The sequence below is a fragment of the Rhincodon typus genome, chromosome 21, assembly GCF_021869965.1.
Source record: "Rhincodon typus isolate 14 chromosome 21, sRhiTyp1.1, whole genome shotgun sequence".
NCBI classification, from domain to species: Eukaryota; Metazoa; Chordata; class Chondrichthyes; order Orectolobiformes; family Rhincodontidae; genus Rhincodon; species Rhincodon typus.
The window spans coordinates 21,003,632-21,024,884 of NC_063352.1; the positions used below are offsets into that span (position 1 = coordinate 21,003,632).

Consider the following 21,253-nt stretch of genomic DNA (forward strand, 5'->3'; position numbering starts at 1 on the left):
TTAAGGGCATAGTTTTTTGTTTCATTTCGGATGTGTTCTGAAAGTAGTGCCAAGATGTCTGAAGATTTGTTTTGCCCACAAGCCCATCCAAAGTTGCTTTGGGTCTGGAGTCACATGCAGTCCACACAAGGTAAGGATAGCAGTTCTCTGCCCTAAAGGACATTAGTGACCCAGATAGGATTTTCTGAAATTGACAATGGTTTCATGGTCATCATTAGATTCTTAATTCCACATTTTTATTGAATTCAAATTCCACCACCTGTTATGGCGGAATTTGAACCCAACACCCCAGAACATTACCTGGGTTTCTGAAGTAACAGTCCAGCATAATACCACCAGACTGTTCCCTCTCCTAAGCATGCAAGTTTATTTTGAGAAAAAAGGTTTACAACATCAGATGTACTGTTAGTTTAACTATATCCAAAACAGAAGAAGATAAGTCCCGAATGGCATAGAGGTCAGTAAGAGAAAAGCTCTAGAAATAATGAACTTTTGAAATGCCAGAGAAGAAGACATTCTACAAGAGTCTCAGAAAGATACATCAACTAAAGATAAATCAACTAAAGATAATAGCATCAAGTGAATGTAGAGGTTGGTCAAAACTAAACTGACTACAACTGCACTAGCTTAAAAAGATTTAAAGTGGGGGTAACGATGACTGTTCTCTGTGGTTTGAGTGTTCATAAAGTTGTTGTTGGGGTAAAAGGCCTATATCACCTGACCTGGTTGGCCTGGCAGAGTAGTATTGGACCCTCTTGAAATATTGTAACCTCAGCAGTTTTGATACAAATGAGTGATTTGTGAGGCCACATTATTCGATAGTTGAGTGTCAACAATGTTTGTCTGGGGCTGGAATCACACACAGGTCAGACTGAGTAAGGACAGCAGATTTCCTCCCCTAATATTATGTTAATGAAGCCAGTGTTGAGTTTTTATGACAGTTACCCAGTTCCACATTTCTGTTACCAGATTTTTCTTTTTAAACAGATTGAGATTCTCACACTCCTACTTTGCGATTGGAATTCACACTCTCTGGTTATTAGATCATTGTTTGCCAGTCCAGTAACATAGCCACTAGACCATGGTATATCTGTGCGTGTTAAGCCATTTTCACAGGTAGTGTGGGAGAAAATATCAAACAGATAAAACTAATACACCCCTCACTGACACCAATGGATTTACTGAATGATAAGTGGATCTAGAAATGCTGGATGATGTTTTCTCCCCCTCTCTTTTGAGACACTGAGAACAATTGGAACATTGCCATCACTACTGTGATAGAAATTGTCTATCTAGGCACAAGGATTTGAATTGAGCGCCATCCTGTTCTGGGCAACCAGGTGCCCTTTCACAAAGTGATGTAGTTAGCTTTTGATGGACAAACAACTTAAGTAATATAAAAGAAAAACAAATTGATTTAAGAATTTGGGGTCAGGTAAACACATGATGGATAGGATTACATGAAATGGGATGGGAGGAGGCTAATGCAGAGCATTGATCATTTTACAATCATTGGTATTCTGACAATGGAAGTGGAGAAAAAAATCCTTTTGATCATTCAGTGTAATTTTTGTTTTGTTTCTGTTTACCTATAGTATTACAAAGGAACGGACTGAAGTCATAATTCAGGGAACAGTGAGTCAGGATCCGAATGACCCAAGTGCATTGTGGGAGGAATACGAGTTCAAATGTAAACCTGGTGATTTGAAGCGGAGACCATGTATTATTACTCCATATCATTACCGCCTTGATTGGCTGATGTGGTTTGCAGCATTTCAGGCAAGTGTTTTGTTGGGAGAGGCTGTTTGAACAGTCATTGAGGGCTGAACAAATAAGCTATCTTATTTATTTTCTGAGATCAAATTAAAACTTTGAACAGGAAAATCGCACTGATAAGAATATATGGGGTTATAAACTGAGAACCAGCATCATTTTAAAATTATAGAAAGACGAGTGCAACTTCCATAACATTACTACCAATACCTTGCAGTATGAATGAGGTCAAGCAAAACTACCAAATGTCAACTAGTGGGCCAAATATAACTAAATGTCTTTCGGTCTGTTAAAGTTAGCTTCTGCAAGTATTTGGAACAATAGGTTCAGGCCATCAGCTTATGGATATGAGCATTAACCTGCTGCTTAATTGGAGAGGTTTTTACTTTAGTAAATGCAAATTTTTCAAACACTTGATTTTATTTTCTTACTAGATTTGATGTTTGCAATTTTTTATGCTCTATTCCTTGTGGTATGTCTGTCTTTCTGTTCCATGTCCTTTCTGAAGTCACTTGTGAGTTGCCTATTTGAATCCAGGGAGGGTAAATTCAAAGGTCAAAGAGTTCCATTCGTCTCACTCACTTTGGTTCTTCACCCAGTGCCAACACTCCAGTCACACGGTCTTGAAAGGCAGAAGTTTCCCAATGCAAAAGGGAACTGAATCATTCTTTCAACTTCATACAACATTCTGTTTCCTTGGTTTTGAAACACAAAATAACTAACTGCATTACCATCACAAGCCAAAGGTACAGCTTGCCCATCAATGTTTTGTTATGTGACTCCACAGTTTTATTTTTTTTAATTCATTCACGGAATGTGGGTGTTGCTGGCTTGGCCAGCCATTTATTGTCCATCTGTTCCCTTAACAGTTTAGAGTCAACCACATTACTGTGGGTGTGGAGTCACAGGTAGGCTAGATGAGGCAAGGATGGCAGTTTCCTTCCCTAAAGCAAAAGTGAACCAGATGGGTTTTTCTGACAATTGGCAATGGATTCATGGCCATCATAAGACTCCTAATTCCAGATTTTTTTTAAAATTAAATTCAAATTCTACCATCTGCGTGGCAGGATTTGAACCCAGGTTCCCCAGAATATTACCTGGTCTCTAGATTTAATCGTCCAGCGATAATACCACGAGGCTGTCACCACCCCTGTGCATTTGAGTGGCATGATAAGAACAGCTCAGAAAGCCACTGCCCACCAAAAATGCAGATCCTCAAGTAATGTTTAATTACCAGAGTTACCCTTGATGTAAGTTTTAAAGGTTGCCTGTTAGACCTAAGAATCTGTATTCTGTATTGTAGTCCCTCATGGCTTCACCACTCCCTGTCTCTGTGACTTCTTTCTCCAAAATTTTTGCAGTCCTCTAATTCTGGTCTTTTCCCACCCCTGATTTTAATTACTGTACCATTGCTTGCTGTTCCTTCAACTGATGATGCCCATATCTGTGAACTTCTCACTCTTCCTCCTAAGGTGGTCCTTAAATCGTATCTCTTTGACAAAAGTTCAGCTGCCTTGGTATTTCTTATGTCTGTTTTATGTGGCTCTGTGTGTTAGTTTAAATAGTCATCCATTCAAATGCATTTTTCAAACGTTAAGTTGTTTCTGTTAAACATGCTAGCATTATCTTCATTTAAAATTCCCTAAATCTAGTGGCTTATTTCATTTTTCTTCAGCTTTTTTGTATCTTTCTTATGCCTTCTTTTGTCCTGAAGACCTGAGTTAGGGCTACTATTGCCAAGGACCCCAAGCAGTTCAAACCCAAGTCTCATATGAACAGAAAGAGACCATTCAGCCCCTCAAACCTGCTCCCAGTGTTCATTTGGATCGCACCCAATCTGCAGCTCAGTGAAATGTTTGAATTCGACGACATTTATTTCTAAATAGATTGATGGATTCAAAAACATCAGCATTTGCAACCCCGTTCTAAAATCAAAAATCACAATCAACTGTTCATCTTGTTCAGGAGAAAGTTAGTGAAAAATGAACTGCTGCACAAGAGATAATTAGTACCAAGTTCACAAATCAGTATATGTGTTGAGGTTGGTTGGCTCGCTGAGCTGGTTTCTTGTTTCACAAACGTTTCGTTACCATGCTTGGTAACATCTGCAGTGCAGCCTCCGATGACATGTTGGTGTGTTTTCCCGTCTGGTTTTTAAACTCTGGGGTCTGTTGAGATGGATTGCCTCACTTCCAGTTTTCCTTTGTAGCGGAATGTATATGGGGTTGAGTTCAATGTGTTTATTAATAGCATGCTTCGTGGAGTGCCAGGCTTCTAGGAATTCTTGTGCCTGTTTCTGCCTAGCCTGTCCCAGGATTTTGGTGTTGTCCCAGTTGAAATGGTGGTTCTCCTTGTCCATGTGGATTGAGATGAGTGAGTATTAGTCGTGTCTTTTTGTAGCCAGTTGGTGTTCATGTACCCTTGTTGTTAGTTTCCTTCCTGTTTATCCGATGTAGTGTTTCTCGCAGTCTCTGTAGGGGATCTTATAGATGACATTGGTCCTGTCCATGACGGGGAGTGGGTCTTTAGTTCGGGTGAGCAGTTGTCGTAGGGTTGACGTGGGTTTGTGTGCCACTCTGATGCCCAGCGGTCGTAGGAGTCTTGTTGTGAGTTCTGACGTGTTCCTGATGTAGGGTAGTGTGATGAGTGTGTCGGGGCGTGTAGTATCTTTCTGATGTTGTTCGTAAAGGTATCCTCTGACCCAGTTCTTTGGATATCCATTATCCTTGAAAACCTGGAAGAGGTATGCTTCTTCCTCTTGGCGTAGTTCCATGTTGCTGCAATGTGTTGTTGCCCTTTTAAATAGTGTTCGCACGCAGCTCCGTTTGTGTGTGCTGGGATGCTTACTGTTGAAGTTCAGTACCTGTCTGTGTGTGTGGCTTTTCGGTATACTTCCATTTGCACAAGCCGGAAGTCCCCCTCACACCCATAGTCTCCCTACCAGGCATGCCATCACACAGATTAGCCAGGGAACTACAAAGGAGACTCAGGCACCTAGTCAACAAGTCACTCCACTCCATCCACTCAGCCCAAGAATTCCTCAACTCCATCAAAGACATAAGGATAGATGACGAAGAGACCATGATATCGTTTGATGTCATTGCCCTATTCACATCAATAGACATACTACTAGCAAGGGAAACATTATAATGACAACATTACTGGAACAAGAGCAAGACCCCAGTGAAATCATCTCCGAGGACAACATGCTCAAACTATTGGACCTATGCCTCACCACCCACTTCACTTTCATCGGCCAAACATATGAGCAAATCAACGGGACACCCATGGGATCACCTATCTCCGGACTCATAGCAGAAGCAGTGATGCAAAGACTAGAAAGGATTGCCCTTCCACAAATCCAACCAAAACTATGGATACACGACGTAGACGACACCTTTGCCATTATTAAACGGACCAAACTAGAGGAGACACACAAACTTATAAACAACACCCTCACCGGAATAAAATTCACCAGAAAGGAGGAGAAGAACAAACAGATCCATTCCTGGACATCATGGTACAGCGCAAGACAAATGGGGAACTGCAAACGAAGGTACACCGAAAAACCACACACACAGACCAGGTACTGAACTTCAACAGTAGCCATCCCAGCACACACAAACAAAGCTGCGTGCGAACACTATTTAAAAGGGCAACAACACACTGCAGCAACACGGAACTACACCAAGAGGAAGAAGAATACCTCTTCCAGGTTTTCAAGGATAATGGATATCCAAAGAACTGGGTCAGAAGGTGCCTGCACGAACAACATCAGAAAGATACTACACACCCCGACACACTCATCACACTACCCTACATCAGGAACACATCGGAACCAAGTACAAGACCCCTACGACCACTGGGCATCAGAGTGGCACACAAACCCACGTCAACCCTACGACAACTGCTCACCCGAACTAAAGACCCACTCCCCGCCATGGACAGGACCAATGTCATCTATAAGATCCCCTACAGAGACTGCGAGAAACACTACATCGGATAAACAGGAAGGAAACTAACAACAAGGGTACATGAACGCCAACTGGCTACAAAAAGACACGACCAATACTCACTCATCTCAATCCACATGGATAAAGAGAACCATCATTTCGACTGGGACAACACCAAAATCCTGGGACAGGCTAGGCAGAAATAGGCACAAGAATTCCTAGAAGCCTGGCGCTCCACGAAGCATGCTATTAATAAACACATTGAACTCAACCCTATATACATTCCACTAAGAAGGAAAACCAGAAGTAAGGCAATCCATCTCAACAGACCCCAGAGTTTAAAAACCAGGTGGGAACACACACCGACGCTTCATTGGAGCCTGCACTGAGGATGTTACCAAGCATGGTGACGAAACGTCTGCGAAACAAGAAACCAGCTCGGCGAGCCAACCACCCTCAACACCCACAATCCGAGCTACAAATGTACTCCAAAACCTTAGAATCAGTATATGTATTTACAGCTATTTCAACTATCCTAGCAAGTGCAATGTTTTGTTGTGTCTATCTGCTCCAGTTGAGGTTTAGTAATAACTGCAAAGATTATTGTACTTTATGTAATGTTGTAGTGATGTGGAGTACAGTGAGGTAATGACAAAAATCTCATTCTAAAGGGAAATGTATATAACACTTGTCAGTATTTTAAACTTCTGACACAGTCTTAACTTTTACCTGCGAAGACTGGAGTACTCTAGTGTAGACAGCATGCATAGAATTGCATAATGGTAACTTCATATTTCTTGAATAAACTGGCCAGACGGCATGTTGTGTCTCGGATTGAGAAGGTCCAAAAAATTTAGGCGGGAAGTACATTTTCCATCACTTCTGGATCTGACAGGGCATCTTTCTATAAACTTTGCTCAGCACCTGACACTTTATTTCACCAACTGCTTCTGAAAATCTTTTCCAAATGTTTACTGTAACTAACGCCCTATCCTAAAAGAAAAATCTGCTGATTGATGGTCTTGGCATCTGTCAGTGAATGACAACTTCTTACATGTCATTTGTTTTATTATACATCAGACTGGTGGTTTTAAGTGAAGAGAAAGCCAGAAGTTCAAGGCAAGTGTGTTGAAAACATTAACAAAACACAAGTTCAGGCATTAAGTATACTGCTTATCAGTGAAATGTTCTTTAAAAGAAATTTTTTTTTCTTCTGCACATTTGTCCCTGGATTTAACATAAGTAACATTGTACACTGATGCAAGGATAAATGCATACAGCATTTTTCTTTCACTTTTGCTTTATTGTTTCTTTTGAAACTGAGCATAAGCAATTTTTACATGAATTACTGCGTGTTACTTTATGTAGTACTGAAAGAGTGCTGCAGTGCTAATAATTCTGTCTTTCACATGAGGTGTTAAGTCAGTCTGCCCTCTCAGGTGAATATAAATGATTCAATGGCATTTACTTGTTTAAATAAATTATATAAGTTTGATTTGAAACAGCTTAGTGAAGTTACCCTACTATCCTCATTAATATTTATCAACCATTAAAGTCATAGAGATATACAACATGGAAACAGATCTCTGGTCCAACTTGTCCATGCCGACCAGATATCCTAAATTAATCTAGTCCCATTTGCCAGCATTTGGTCCTTTTAAACCCTTCCTATTCATATACCCATCCAGATGCCTTTTAAATGTCGTAATTGTACCAGCCTCCACCACTTCCTCTGGCAGTTTATTCCATACACGCACCACACTCTGTGTGAAAAAGTTCGCCTTTGGGTCCTTTTAAATCTTTTCCCTCTCACCTTAAACCTATGCCCTACCATAGGGAAGAGACCTTGCCTTTTCACCCTATCCATGCCCCTCATGATTTTATAAATCTCTATGAGGTCACCCCTCAGCCTCAGATGTTCCAGGTAAATTAATGCCAGCCTAATCAGCCTCTCCCTATGGCGCAAATCTTCCAAGTCTGGCAACGTCCTTGTAAATCTTTTCTGAATCCTTTCAAATTTCACATCATCTTTCCTATAGCAGGGAGACCAGAATTAAGTCCAGAAATCCAAAAGTGGCCTCAGCAAAGTCCTGTAATTATTCTCATTAATTAGATTATCTGGTCATTATTATATTGTTGGTTGTGGAACCTTGTTCTGCACAAAATAGCTGTTGTTTTTTCCTATATTACAACAGTGGCACCACTTCAAACATACTGCATCATCTGTAAAATATTTTCGGAAGTCCTGAGATTGTGAAAGGTACATAAATACAAGCCTTTCTTTAACAGGTTAATTTGTCATTTATCTCAAGCTATGACCAAGCACACTGTCACTCTGGTCCCACTACATAAATTAAACATACATTTCCCAGTTACCAAGATTGTCAACTGTGTACCTTATTAGGATCTATCAACCAAGTTTCTTAACAAACCTAATTTGATTTATTACCAAAACAGATCTATTCAATAAAGATACAACAATTGTTTCACATAGTAATATAGAAGTGTACATGTCATGCTTCCAAAATATTCCACAACCCGTGCACAAATACAAGCATAAACTTCAGGAAAAATTAGACTTCTTCGCAAATAACTTTCACAACAAAATAACTTTGGCCAATGGGTAACTCTTGAAACAGATAAAAAAGATAAGGCTTAGAATAGTCCAAAGTTTTTGCTGTGATGTTCTAGCAAATGTTGTCAAGTCACTATCAATGCATAGTTGTCTCTGGAGTCTGTCAGACCTAGCTTGCTCAGGAATTACAATATTGAGAAGTTTCTCTAATTGCTCTTTCAGAAGAACTAATTAGTTTCACCCTAAACTCAACAAAAGGATTCTTTCAGAAATAGGAGGGATCAGCTGGGCAACCTTTCCTTGCAGATTCTTGTCCCCAACTAACTTCAGGTAAAAAAAAGCACTATCCATCCAATCACTATTCAAAATAGCTTGCAGGGGCTACAGCAAAGCAAACCACTGTCACTAGTTGGGTGATTTCAGGGAAGCCTTGTTTAAAGAAAACTCTCAAGTCCACATTGGCCTTTCAACAATCTCATTTAAAGAAACCACTCTAGGTATTTTCACAAAACTTGAAATATGCCCATTTTTCCACAATGCTTCAAAACGTAATCCTCAAAGAAATATTAAAGGTGAAGTGGCTTTGTAACAATTACTACTCATAAACTGATAGCTGCATTTAATGATGTAACAATGATCAGTTTTGAATAAAAATAATTAACTTGCCGTGAAACATTTGGGGACATGGTGATTGTGAAAGTGCCGAAAAGCAGCAAGTTCTTTATTTGCTTTCTTTCTCACAAACGTTTCACCTCCTTGTTTGTTTCCGTTTTGTTTCTCTTATATGCAATGTTGTATTGACTTTCTGCAAAACAACTTACCCCTGATTATACAGTGCTATCTTCCCAAACCGAAACAGATTTTCAGTGTAATAAAACAGAATTGTGTATGCTCGAAATCTGAAACAGAAATTGCTCGAGAAACTCAGCAGGTCTGGCAGCATATGTGGAGAGAAAGCAGAGTTAATGTTTCGAGTCCAGTGACCCTTCTTGAGAACACGGAGATTTTCAGAGTATTTAATATTACAATCCCACGCAATACTGCAGTAGCCTCATAATGTTCCAATCCATGTCCATCATTATCCTGTCAAATATCTCAAGTCATTGGTCATTACACTCCCTATTAAACCAAATTTTCAGATCATCACTGGAAAATTCACCATTTATTATTCTTCTAAGATTGGATTTAACCGCTGAAGTCCATGTGCTTACAAAAGGAGTTCCAAGATTTTGACACATCGATGGTGAAGGAATGGTGATAAAGTTTCAAGTGAGCATGATGTGTGGCTAACAGGGAAGCTTGCAGGTGCTGGTGTTACCATGTGTCAGCTACCCTGGTCCTTCTAGGTGGTAGGGGGTCACACCTGTGTGGATAATGTTGTTAAAAGAGACATGATGATGTTGAGTTTCTTGACTGTTGTAACTGCACTCATTCAAACAGTAGAAACTATTCCGTCATGCTCCTGACTTGCTCCTTGTAACCAAAAGACAGGCATTGAAGAGTTAGGAGAGGAATTAAAGTGTTCCTCACTGCAGAATTACCAGTCTCTGAAGTGCTGATGTAGCCACACTATTTTTAGGCTGAACTAGTTGTGCTTCTGGTCAATGGCAATCCCGTCACCACTATCCTCCTCTGCCAGCCTCACCCCACCTAGAATATTGATATTGGAACTTCAGTAAAGGTAATACAGTCGAACATCAAGGGAGTTTGCTGGATTCTCTTTTGTTGGAGGTGGTTATTTCTTGGAACTTGAGTGATGAGAAATGGTATTTGCTACCTAATAGTGCAAACCTGAATGTTGTCCAGGTCTTTGCTGCATTCAGGCATGGATTTCTTCAGGAACTGAGGAATTACATATGATGCAATCAAACAAATCACATTGTTGGGTTGGAGATGTGATTCAAACAGCTGATGGTAACTACTTTGTTTACATATTTCAGGATGATCCACCAAAATACACAGAGGCCAAGGAGTAATAGATTGCAACACGACAGGGCTGTTGTCAAATGAGTCAACTCCTCCATTGTAGAGATCTCTTCATTCTTAGATTTATCTGTACCTTAATTTTACTAAATAATTGTGCTGCCTTTCTTAAATCTTCTAAACTTAGGTTGGGCTGTATTTAACATGGACCGTTATTTCAAGCGTTGTGAAAATTTAGTTCAGGTTTATATAGTTGAGAATATAACTTTTAGTATTGGGAACTAAAATTTAACTTTAGATAAATGGAGGCAAATAGAGAAACAATAAGCTTTCTGATGTAAGTGCTTCTCGAACTAGCTTACATTTGTTATACTTAAAAACTAACTTATTTTTGTCCTGCAAGATCAGAATTAATGATAATAAAAGCCACGAACAATGAATGATCCATTTCTAAAGTTACAATGGAGCCAGGGATTCTAATGAAAAAGTCATGAAATTCTAGTAGCATTACAAATAATTTATACAAGTTGCAGAATCAAAGAGTTGTGTTGAAGGAAAGAGAATTCATGTGCATTCATATTTGGGTCATTCTAAAGTAAGCCATATTGCAATAAATGATTTAATGTGGAACCTTGGTTTGAAGCTTGGAACAAAAACAAAGTTGCTAGAAAAGCTCAGCAGGTCTGGCAGCACCTGTGAAGTAAAAATCAGAGTTAACGTTTCGGGTCCAGTGACCCTTCCTCAGAACATGTCGATTTGAAGCTTCGTTTGTTTAATTTATCTGTGCGTACTTGCTGACAGAAACAAACAAACCAAGTTTGTTTTGTGAGGGAAATGCAGCTGGAAGATTTGGTCTAGTTTACGGCCAGTAGAAAAAAAGAGTTTTTTGGTAGAAAGCAGTCAACTTGAATAGTTTTGAGCTCTTTAAAGAAGATTGGATTGTTTAACCAAATGTTCATGCAAATATCCCATTACAGTTTGTACCTTAAGGAACTTCTGGCATATTAAGGAAAGTTAAAATAAATTCCAAAGGGCTGTGGCATATGTTTTTGGATTGGTTATAGGAAAAGTCAATGATCTTTAAGAAATTGTAAGGTTTGTGAACTCTTGGGGGAATAAAATGTAGAACTGCATTTATAGACTAAATCCTGACAAGCTGTTGTGTTATGTTACGGATGTTTGATTCGTTTAATTCTGCTTTATATATACAATAATGTTTATTTTGTTAAAAGACATGAATTCTTGTGGCATAATCCTGTCAGTTAATTGTTGGGTGTTTGCACTTTTTTAAAAAAATAAATGGACCTCAACGGGATCATAAAACAACACATACGTAGGCTGGTAAATGACAACAAACTAGGTTGGAAAATGGATATATTCAACAAGAAACTGGATTTTGTTTCACATATGAATATTATGGAAATGTTATGACTGCTGAAAGCCTGTGTGCAAGAGATTTGTAGGATATTGTAATAAATTGCAACAGTGCAGCCTTGAGCCATTTCTTTGTAGCAGGTTCCATTTGTTTAAAATTTCACATGCAAGAAGTGTTTTAATTCCGTGTCTTCTTGCTCTCCAGTAGTCCAATATGGCCATTTCCAAGTAACTAATTGAAACAATTTGGAGCTCTTTTCATGTCAGTATAGGGTCATTTACACAAATCAGTATTAACTACCGTGGAGGTGCTAGAATTGTGTGTGTGTGAGAAAATGAATCTTACATATTATTGTTCTATTTAGTTTGAATTAAAACTCTTCTAGGGGTATATTTGTGTTTTGGCCAGGTAGATTTGCTTTAGAGCAGTATATAATTCATTTTGCTTGAGGTGTTCTATTTCATTTGTGGTTCATGGTATAGTTGCTATTCTGTGCCCCTGGGCTTCCACTTATTGTCTGCCCAGGTATGGAATCTCACTAGCTGGTAAAAACTGACAGCACTTCAAACCAATTCATTAGCTGGAACATGCTTTGAGGTTTTGACAGATGTATGTTAATGCAAGTTCTTTATTGTATTACAAAAGCAAACTACTGTGAAAGTTGAAAAGTATCGCTGGATTCTAGCCATGTGACTGCTCTTGATCTGTTCATTGAGAACTGTCAACATGACATTGGCAACTTTAATTTCTCTGCTCACCTTATCCACTGTAACCTGTTGTACTCTGTTCTCTCAGGTATAGCCTTGACTTTGTTATTAAACCTGCTGAAAAAGGTGGTGCTGTTATCACCTGACGTACTAACCTCAACCTTGCAGAGACTGAGCGTCAACTCTCGGCCACTTTTTCCTACCTCCCTCTGGACCATGACCCATTACTGAACTTCAAGCCATTATTTCTGGGACTGTCACTGACCACATCTCGTCTGGAGATCTTCCTTCCATAGCTTTCTATATTACAGTTCCTTATCCATATGTATCCCGTTTCTACTTTGTTCCTAAAATCTGGAAACGGAATTGTACTGACAGACCTGTTGTTTCACCCTGTTCCAGCCTACAGAGCTTACTTTTTCCTATCTTAACTCTATTTTTTCTTCTCATGTCAAGTTTCTTCCTACCTATATTTGTGATTCTCCTGGCATGCTATATTATTTCAACAAGTTTCAGTTTCCTGGCCCTAACAACCACTTTATGACTATGGACATACAATCCCTCCATGTCTTCAATGTATGGAGACCTAAACAGTCCCAGTCCAGTAATTCCACTTGGCTGAGCTTATTCTTTTATTGCACAATTTCACCCTCAAGTTATGTCACTCTATCCAAATAAATGGTGTGGCTATGGCCACTCGGATGGGCTCTAGATATGTCTGGATTTTTGTGTAATATGTGAAACATTCCTTGTTCTAGGCCTGCTTAGAGCCACCTCCCACTAGTGTTTATCCAGTACATCAATGACTGTATTGGTGCAACTTCTGGCTCTCTTCCAGAATCTGAAAATTCATCAAAGTTACTTACAATTTCTCTCATTTTCACTGGATTAATCTCTGACTCCTCCTTTTCTTTACAAACTCAATGACTTCCACAATTACTTCAACTACATTTACTGTTTCATGTAGGCCTCCATTCCAGGTGTTCAGTTTCTCTGTTTCTTTCATGCCTATTCCAATGATGCTACCTTCCATTATGGTGCTTTTGACGTCTTCCTTTTTCTCAACTGACGATTCCTCCCCCACTGTGATTTACATGAGCTTCAACCATGTCTGACTCATTTCCCTCACTTATGCCCTTATCCTTCCCGTCCCTCCCAAAACCATGATGGGTCTCCCCAGCTCCCCCCTTTTTCCCTAGTAGCCTCTGCATTCAAAGAATCATCCTCTCCCATCTCCACCATTTACATCATGATTCTACCATCAAACATCTTGCCTTTGTCTCTCAGCATTCCCAAGGGACCATTCCCTCCTCAACACCCTGATCCATCTCTGACCCACGGTGCCTTTCCATGCAATTGCAGAAGGTGTTATAGTTGACCTTTTACCTCCTCCATCCTCACTGTCCTCACTTATACTTTCCATAAGCCACTCTGCCATATTTACTGCTCACTGAAGAAGAGTCACATCGGACTCAAAATGTTAAACTCTTTTGCTGAGTTTTGCCAGCATTTACTGTTTTATTTCACATTTCCAACATTTGTAGTAGTTTTCTTTTACTCTTATAAAACTTGCAATCTTTGATTAGCTTTCATCTGTTCCATATAAATGGCTATGCTGCTTCTTTACACTATTCCAAACCTAGGCTTGGCTGTATGTTACACAAGAAATTAATTCAATCATTAATGGGAATAAATTTCAGCACTCTAGAGTAGAAAATAGACACCTTTAACAAGGAATTGGATGGATTCGAAATTCAGCAAGACATGCATTATAGTTAAAATGTCAGTGGAAGGACTCTTCATGGTGATTTGAATTTCTGGGATAGCCAAGCAGGGACAGAGATTCTAAATGTAGAATTCCACAGAAAAAGAACTTTAGAATCAAATGGGTTCTCACCCAAGGATTCAACTAAGAGGCTAGCGGCACCTGAGTTGAGCAGTTTGCAGCCATAAGAACGGGTTGGAGGAGGTTCGAGGGGAAACCTTTCCAGGTGTAAGCAAACATCTGAGAAACATCAATCCTTATACAAATTATCAGCAAAATAAGCTCAGATCTAGTGCTTAATCTTCCAATTTTTGATAAGTATCTGTCTAGGGCTTATTAGGAGTGTAAGTTAAATGGCTATGGAATGCCATGTAATTTAAAAAGTCTGGTTTGGGTTACAAATAATTATACATTTATTATCTTGAACTTAACTATTTAAGATAGAGTGCATTTATTAGTAGCCATGTGCTTTGCTTTTTTTTGTCTTAAATGGAAGACCACTTATTTTAAATAGTGCACCCTAATACTAGTCTCTCCCATAAGTGGTAACGTCCTTTTGGTATTCATCCTGTCAGTTTCCTTTAGGATCTTATATATTTCAATAAGGTCAATGATGATTCAAGTCAAATGAAGGCTAGCCTATCTAACATTTCCTCATAAGACAACGAACCCTCCCCCAAATCGCCCATTACGAGAATCAATCAAGCGAACCTTTTCACTGCTTCCAAAACAATTATTCCTTTCTTAAATAAGCAGCACACAGTACTGCAGATACAATTTGATCAATACCCTGACCAGCTGTAGTACGATGGCCTTGCTTTGTATTCATTCCTTTGCAGTAAATGGCAACATCTCAATTGCTTTCCTAATCAGTTGCTGCATTCAACATATTAACTTTGTGTGATTCATGTATCAAGGCACTGATCTCTATGTACTGCAGAGTTTTACAACCTCCATTTAAATAATATGCTGCTCTTCTGTTCTTCCTGCCAAAGTTGACAAGTTCTTATACTCCAGCCCTGAAAAGGTATGGAAGTATCAAAGGATTTCTACACTTTATTTGGTATGTTCTTGACTTGTACAAGAAAACCATCAACAGTTGTATCCATAGTGCTTGCTTTATTCGCTCTTCCTTTTCTTCGTTCCTCATGTTTGCCTTCCTGCTGCTGCTTCTCCACATAGACATTTTCTTTCTTTTCGTATTTTTCTTTGTCTTGCATTTTCTGTCACTGTCTTTTTTACTCCTGTCACATTTCATTTCATTTCCCATTCTTCTCATCATTCCTTAAATCCCTGCTGCCTCTCAGATATTGAGATAATAAGCAGTCTACAATGTTGTAGCAAAATAGTTGGCAAGATTATCCAAGAAAATAAGCATTTCTGGAGAATCTGGCACCCATGTGTGTAGTTTCCTTGTGTAATTGGAAAGCTTTTAGAAACTGACATTCATGGGAAATCCTTTATGTATTAGTTTTTTTCAGTATAAGGTTCACTAGAATGCAGGAAAAATTACTGTAAAGAGGGTGACACAGTTGCAGATGGAGCATTATGCTTGTGATAGAAAACTGGATTCTCAAAGGAAGGTGCAGACTAAAGTGAATGGCCTCTATGAATGGTTGAAGCTCTAAGTTGGAATTTTCTCTGTGGTAAAACTTTTCAGTTTTATATGCCAAGGTTAGTTCAGCATTTGCATTGATAAAGTTTCTCCATAAGGTTTACTTAATTTAATAAATTAAACTGCAAAATTACAGGTAAAACATTGGATTAATTGCGTAAAACATTGGATGAATTGCATAAAACACAGAAACATACCATTTGGCCCTACTGGTCAAATGGCAGGCTTATGCTCCAAATAAGCCTGCTTTCTTTGTCTAGTATCTAACTTCCCCTTAAACGCATCTACGTGTAGCCCTCAGTTCCACCTTCTCACCACTCTCATGGTTTTTTTGAACTCTTGTGATGCATTTTTAGCAGGCGGAGAGGCATTTTGACCCAAGACAAGATAACGTGAAACAATCGGAACCAAAATGGGAATCAAGTATTGTTGTTTGAGACATCTTATTAGATGAGAGAAGAAGGGGATACTTTACATCTAAATCTCTTCACTTGACCTGGCCATGTTTGCACCAATACTGAAGGCCTTAAGTGGGAAAGTGTAACAAACTCCCTCTGACCCGCTATATACCAAAGGGAGCAAAAAAAAATAATGGGGCAAGATTTCTGCTATTCATTTAGTAAATTTATTTTAAATGACATATTTTAAATTTTGCCATGAACAGAAAAAGATATAAATTTTACCTCAGTGTCTTCTGCTTGGAGTAGTTAACCTGATAGCCCAAAAGTCCACACCAAAATGTCTGTGTTTTTCCATGGCGTGGCACTGAAGGGGCTTCTTCATAAGTACAGATGTGGAAGTAGAGCATCAACCCTTGAAAGTTCTTGTAATGCCTGCTAATTCAGTCAACCCATTAAACAAGGATTCAGATTGATTCTTGATTGAGCAAATAGTTCAACAATACGGATTTGAAGAAGAGAAAGGGAACACTTCTCACAATCATTACTCAAATGTGAGCTGGCTTACAAAGGACTGCATGGGCTTACTTCACTAATATGTTTTTTTAATGTCACTTTGTTAATTTTTCATCTCTACTGTTATTTACACCAAAATAGTGTGAGGCAAAATTCTATCTGTCAAAAAAATTCCTGGTATGATGTTTACTACAGTGGAGCAACAGGACAAGTTTCTACCCCTTCCCTGTCACCAACTTATGTAATTCACTAAATTTCTTTTTAGTAAAATAGGCTTTGTTTCAGGCCTGTTCACAACATGCTGCCTACAATGAATGGGCAGTTTGGACATTTATAGAATTCACCGACTGAAGGTAAGGGCAAAGGGTTCATGCCAAGTTTCTGTTTACATTGTCAATGACTCACAGACGCTTATGACCTCTGCATTTTTTCAGTCTTCCAGTCCCATTTAATAGACTTACTGAAAACTTTCTCAAGGCAGCTGTCCCTTTGATGCTAATCTTTGATTGTCAATCTTGGCTGATGTGCGTAGGCGTCGACCTTGAAAAATGTGCAGTCCAACTGCTGAAGTCGTTGCTGCTGTATTGATCTGTAAGGTGCTGCTGTGGTTTCCCAATTTCATTTATGAAAATGAATATTATGCATTAAAATTTCACCTGCATTTTCTGGGCAGTATGCTGGCAGAACAGGCTCATTTGGCCATTACAAGACCCGTGCAAATTTTCATTTCCAGTGATCGACCAATTTACCACTGATATAGTGAAGACAAAATGACTTCCAAAGTATCCTGACGTATATACAACTATTCTTGTAATGAAGAACTGAAAGGGGCCATTTAACCTGCCACATCTTTGGTAAATGTAGCATTATCTAAGTGAGGCTGAGCTAAAAGTCATTTTTTGAAAAAGTGAGAGATTTGGGCTGGAGAGTGAAATCATGATAACAGTATTGGCCAACTTTAAAGATTAAACAAAAGGAAATTAGTGATAGCCTATTTTCTTGCTAGTGAAATCAAATAGCTTGTTGAGGCTTGGAAGTGAACTTCCAAAATCTCATAAATATGAAAATATGGTTGTGCCAAAAGTTGATTACCATTGGTTGTGAAATGCACAATGACAAAGATGTTTTAAATGGAGCCATTTTCAGTCTCCTCTTTGAGCTGCCTTAATTTCTTTTTGCAACAGATGTTATTGGTGATCTGTTTCTAGCCCTCTGTTAATGTCAATTGAAGTTGCCGTGGATCAGCTGCTTTGAAAATGTATTTCCTTTCCTATAAGGAAAGACCTTAACACCACTCGGTTGCAATGACTATGTTAAATATTTTGCGTTAGAAATTATATCAACTCATGATAATATTTCCAAGCAAGGTATTTTGTAGGCCCTGAATCTCAGGTGGATATGAAAGGCACTGTTTCGAAGGAGACAAAGGGAGTTCAGCTCAGACATTTGGCCAATATTTGTTGCTCATCTAACTGAAATTCATAGAAGAAGCAGATTATTTTATTGTTTTCTTTGTAGGAGCTTCCTCTACACAGGTTGGCTGCTGCATTTTGGAAAATTGCAAGAGTGAATCCACTTGAAAAGTACACAATTTGCTCTTTTTAATGTGGTGAGGTATTGAAAGACCACACATAAATCCAAGTTTTCATTCTGTCTTCTGTTTTAACATATGTTTCCTAACATGGACATTGTGACTATACTAACTGAATTGCCTCTATCCAATTGGAAACGTTCCTGTTTTGGTGTTGCAAGTAAGTGATTGCTCTCTGTGGCTAGCATGACAGGTAAATATAGTTTTAACTTGATGCATTTTGAAGAAAATGCAGCAAATATAGTAGCAGTGGATGGGGCTTTGGAAGGGATGGGTGGGATGGGTAGGATGGGAGTTTGCAGGATGTCTGAGTATGATGTGGACTTCAATCCAAGATGTGCTCATGATTCTCAGATTTCCAGAGGCACATGTCTGTCTGCCATTAGGATCCTCAGTTTAGATATGGTTTCAGAAATTTAGACTTCCAAGGATGTAACGTATTGAGAAATATTCAAAATGTTAGTTTGGGATAAAGGACTACTTTAGCACGGCTATAACAGATGTAGACCCAATTCAGATATAGACCCATCTAGAACAATAATGTTTGGAATTCAAAGACAATTTATTTTTCTGCTGTGCCATTGTGTTAAAACCAATTTATTTAGACTCAATTTTCTTTAGCTGGATATGTATGTTTACATAACATTTCCTAGTCCAAATAATTTATTTTTCATTTAATTTTCTTCTGCCAAATTTCAGTTGAAACTGATCTGTGCATGTTTATTGCTGGATGTGCAGGCATAGAATGATAAAATAATCATTGCACTGAAAGAGCCCATTTGGCCTGATATGCTGTTCTCTGCAAGAGCAATTCAACTTGTTGCACAATCCAGTCCTTCTCTGAAGTCCTGCCATTTTTTTTTCAGGTACTTATCAAATTTTCTTTTGAAAGCTTAATTGAATCTGCTTTCAATGCACTCTCAGCCTGCGCATTTCAGAACCAACTTAATGTGAAACTTCCTTATGTCATCATCTATAACTCCCCGTTTAGCTCTGTCCTCTGGTGCTTGACCCTTTGGCCAATGGTAAAGATTTCTTCCCTGTATCCTGACTACGTGCTTTTGAACATCTCTGTCAAATTTTATCTCAACATTCTGTGAGGAGATCAACCACAGCTTTTTCAGTCTGTTTATCTAACAGGAATCTCTCATCCTTGGAATCGTATCATAGAGCCCCTAGACTGTGGAAGTAGGCCATTCAGCCCATCAAGTCCACACCAACCCTCCAAAGATCATCCCACCCAGACCCACTCCTTCACTGTAACCCTACTTTTCCTGTGCATAATCCACCTAATCTGCACACCCTGGACACTGTTGGCAATTTATCACGGCCAATCCACCTAACCTGCAAATCTTTGGATTGTGGGAGAAAACTGGAGCATCTGGAGGAAACCCACACAGACACAGGGAGAATGTGCAAATTCAACATGGACAGTCGCCCAAGGATGGAATTGAACTGATCGTTGGTGTTGTGAGGTAGCAATGCTAACCACTGACCCACCTCGCTGCCCCATACTTTGACATTACTTTCTGTACCCCCTCTAATGTCTTCACATCCTGTTAAACTTCAGTGTCCAGTGGCTCATATAATTTTCTTACTTTGTTCACTCTGCCTCTGTTCATAAAATCCCAAATCCCACTCACCTTTCACAACTTTCTCAATGTGCCCTGCCACTGATATGTGCCCATATACCCCAGATATATTTGATCCTGCATCCCTTTAGAATTGTACCTTATATTTTATATTGCCTTTCCTCATTCTTCTTCCAAAATTTATCAATTGTATGACGTTGGTGTGTGACTTGTATATATTCTGATGACATTTGTTTTTAAGCTTGGATTTTGAATTTGTGACATATGTGTTTTTCTTTGCACCTGATCAACTTTTATGTATTTCTGTAGCCATTGTGATTTATTTTAAAACAGTTTGAGAGAGATATTCTCCAGGGGTTTTAGTTTATATTAGGAGAGGTTATGACTGAGCAAGATAAATATAGTAGATTAAAAAGATTTTAGTTTGGAAGCTTATGGTGCCAACCCAGGGGAATCCCAGTTGTATATCTTTGTTCAGTTCAAAAAAAAACTATGTTTTCTGTTGCCCAGTTACTTTGATAACACTGTTGCTACTGTGTCTTTAATCCCGTGGACAGATTAAACAATACTGGGTTTCCCCTTCTCTTTTTCCCTTCCTGGTGTATAATTCCTGTCAGCTATGCCCCTCTATCTGCCTTGAGTGACATGAATCAGCTGATAACATCAGGAGCAGAAATAGGCCATTCAGCCCTTGATCCTGCTCTGGCATTCCCATCTATCCCAATGACATTTGATCCCCAGCTTAACAGAAACCTATCAACTTCTATCTAAAAATATTCAAGGACAGAAGTTCCAAAGATTCATGACCCTCTAAGAGAACAATTTTCACTTCATCTCTGTTTTAAATGGATGACTCCTAACGTTTGAATAATAACTTCTATTTCTAGATTTCCCCATAAGAGGAGACATCCTTTCTAAATCTACCCTGTCAAGACTCCTCAGGATCTTGTATGTTTCAATCAAGTCACCTCTTGTTGTTCTAAACTCCAATGGTTATAAACCTAGCCTGTCTAACCTTTCCCCATAAGACAGCCCTCTCATTCTAGGTATTAATCTGGCAGATCTTCTCTGAAGTGCCTCCACCATGCAACACATTGGCATCTTTCTTTAAGATGTCCAATATTGTGCTCCAGATGTTGCCTCAGCAGTGACCTGTATAACTGAAGAAATTATTTTTTTCTCACCCATAGCTGAAGCTAAGTCAGAAAGTCTTGGCTTCGAACCCACTTCTACAACTGAAACATACAGTCTAGGCAGATTTCAGGTGGACCTCATTTGTGGGTGGTGTCTTTCAGGCAAGACACTAAACCAAGATCCTGTCTATTCTCTCAGATGTGTATGGAGCATTATTCCAACAAAAGCTTTGCAGCCTTCCTCAACATTTACGCTTAAACCTACATTGCTAAAACAGATCACTCAGTCACTGTATCATTTCTATGCACAAATTAGTAGTTATACTTCCTTTAGTAG

At 39.0% G+C, this 21,253-nt stretch overlaps 1 protein-coding gene across 2 annotated transcripts in view; it reads left to right on the forward strand.

The window, feature by feature from the left end:
- lmf1 (lipase maturation factor 1) overlaps positions 1-21,253 on the forward strand; it is a 578,934-nt gene that overhangs the window by 511,530 nt on the left and 46,151 nt on the right. For both annotated transcript variants that reach the window (XM_048609600.1, XM_048609601.1), the window contains exon 9: positions 1,596-1,779. In XM_048609600.1, the coding sequence (XP_048465557.1) occupies positions 1,596-1,779 (184 nt within the window). The remainder of the gene's footprint in view (positions 1-1,595; positions 1,780-21,253) is intronic.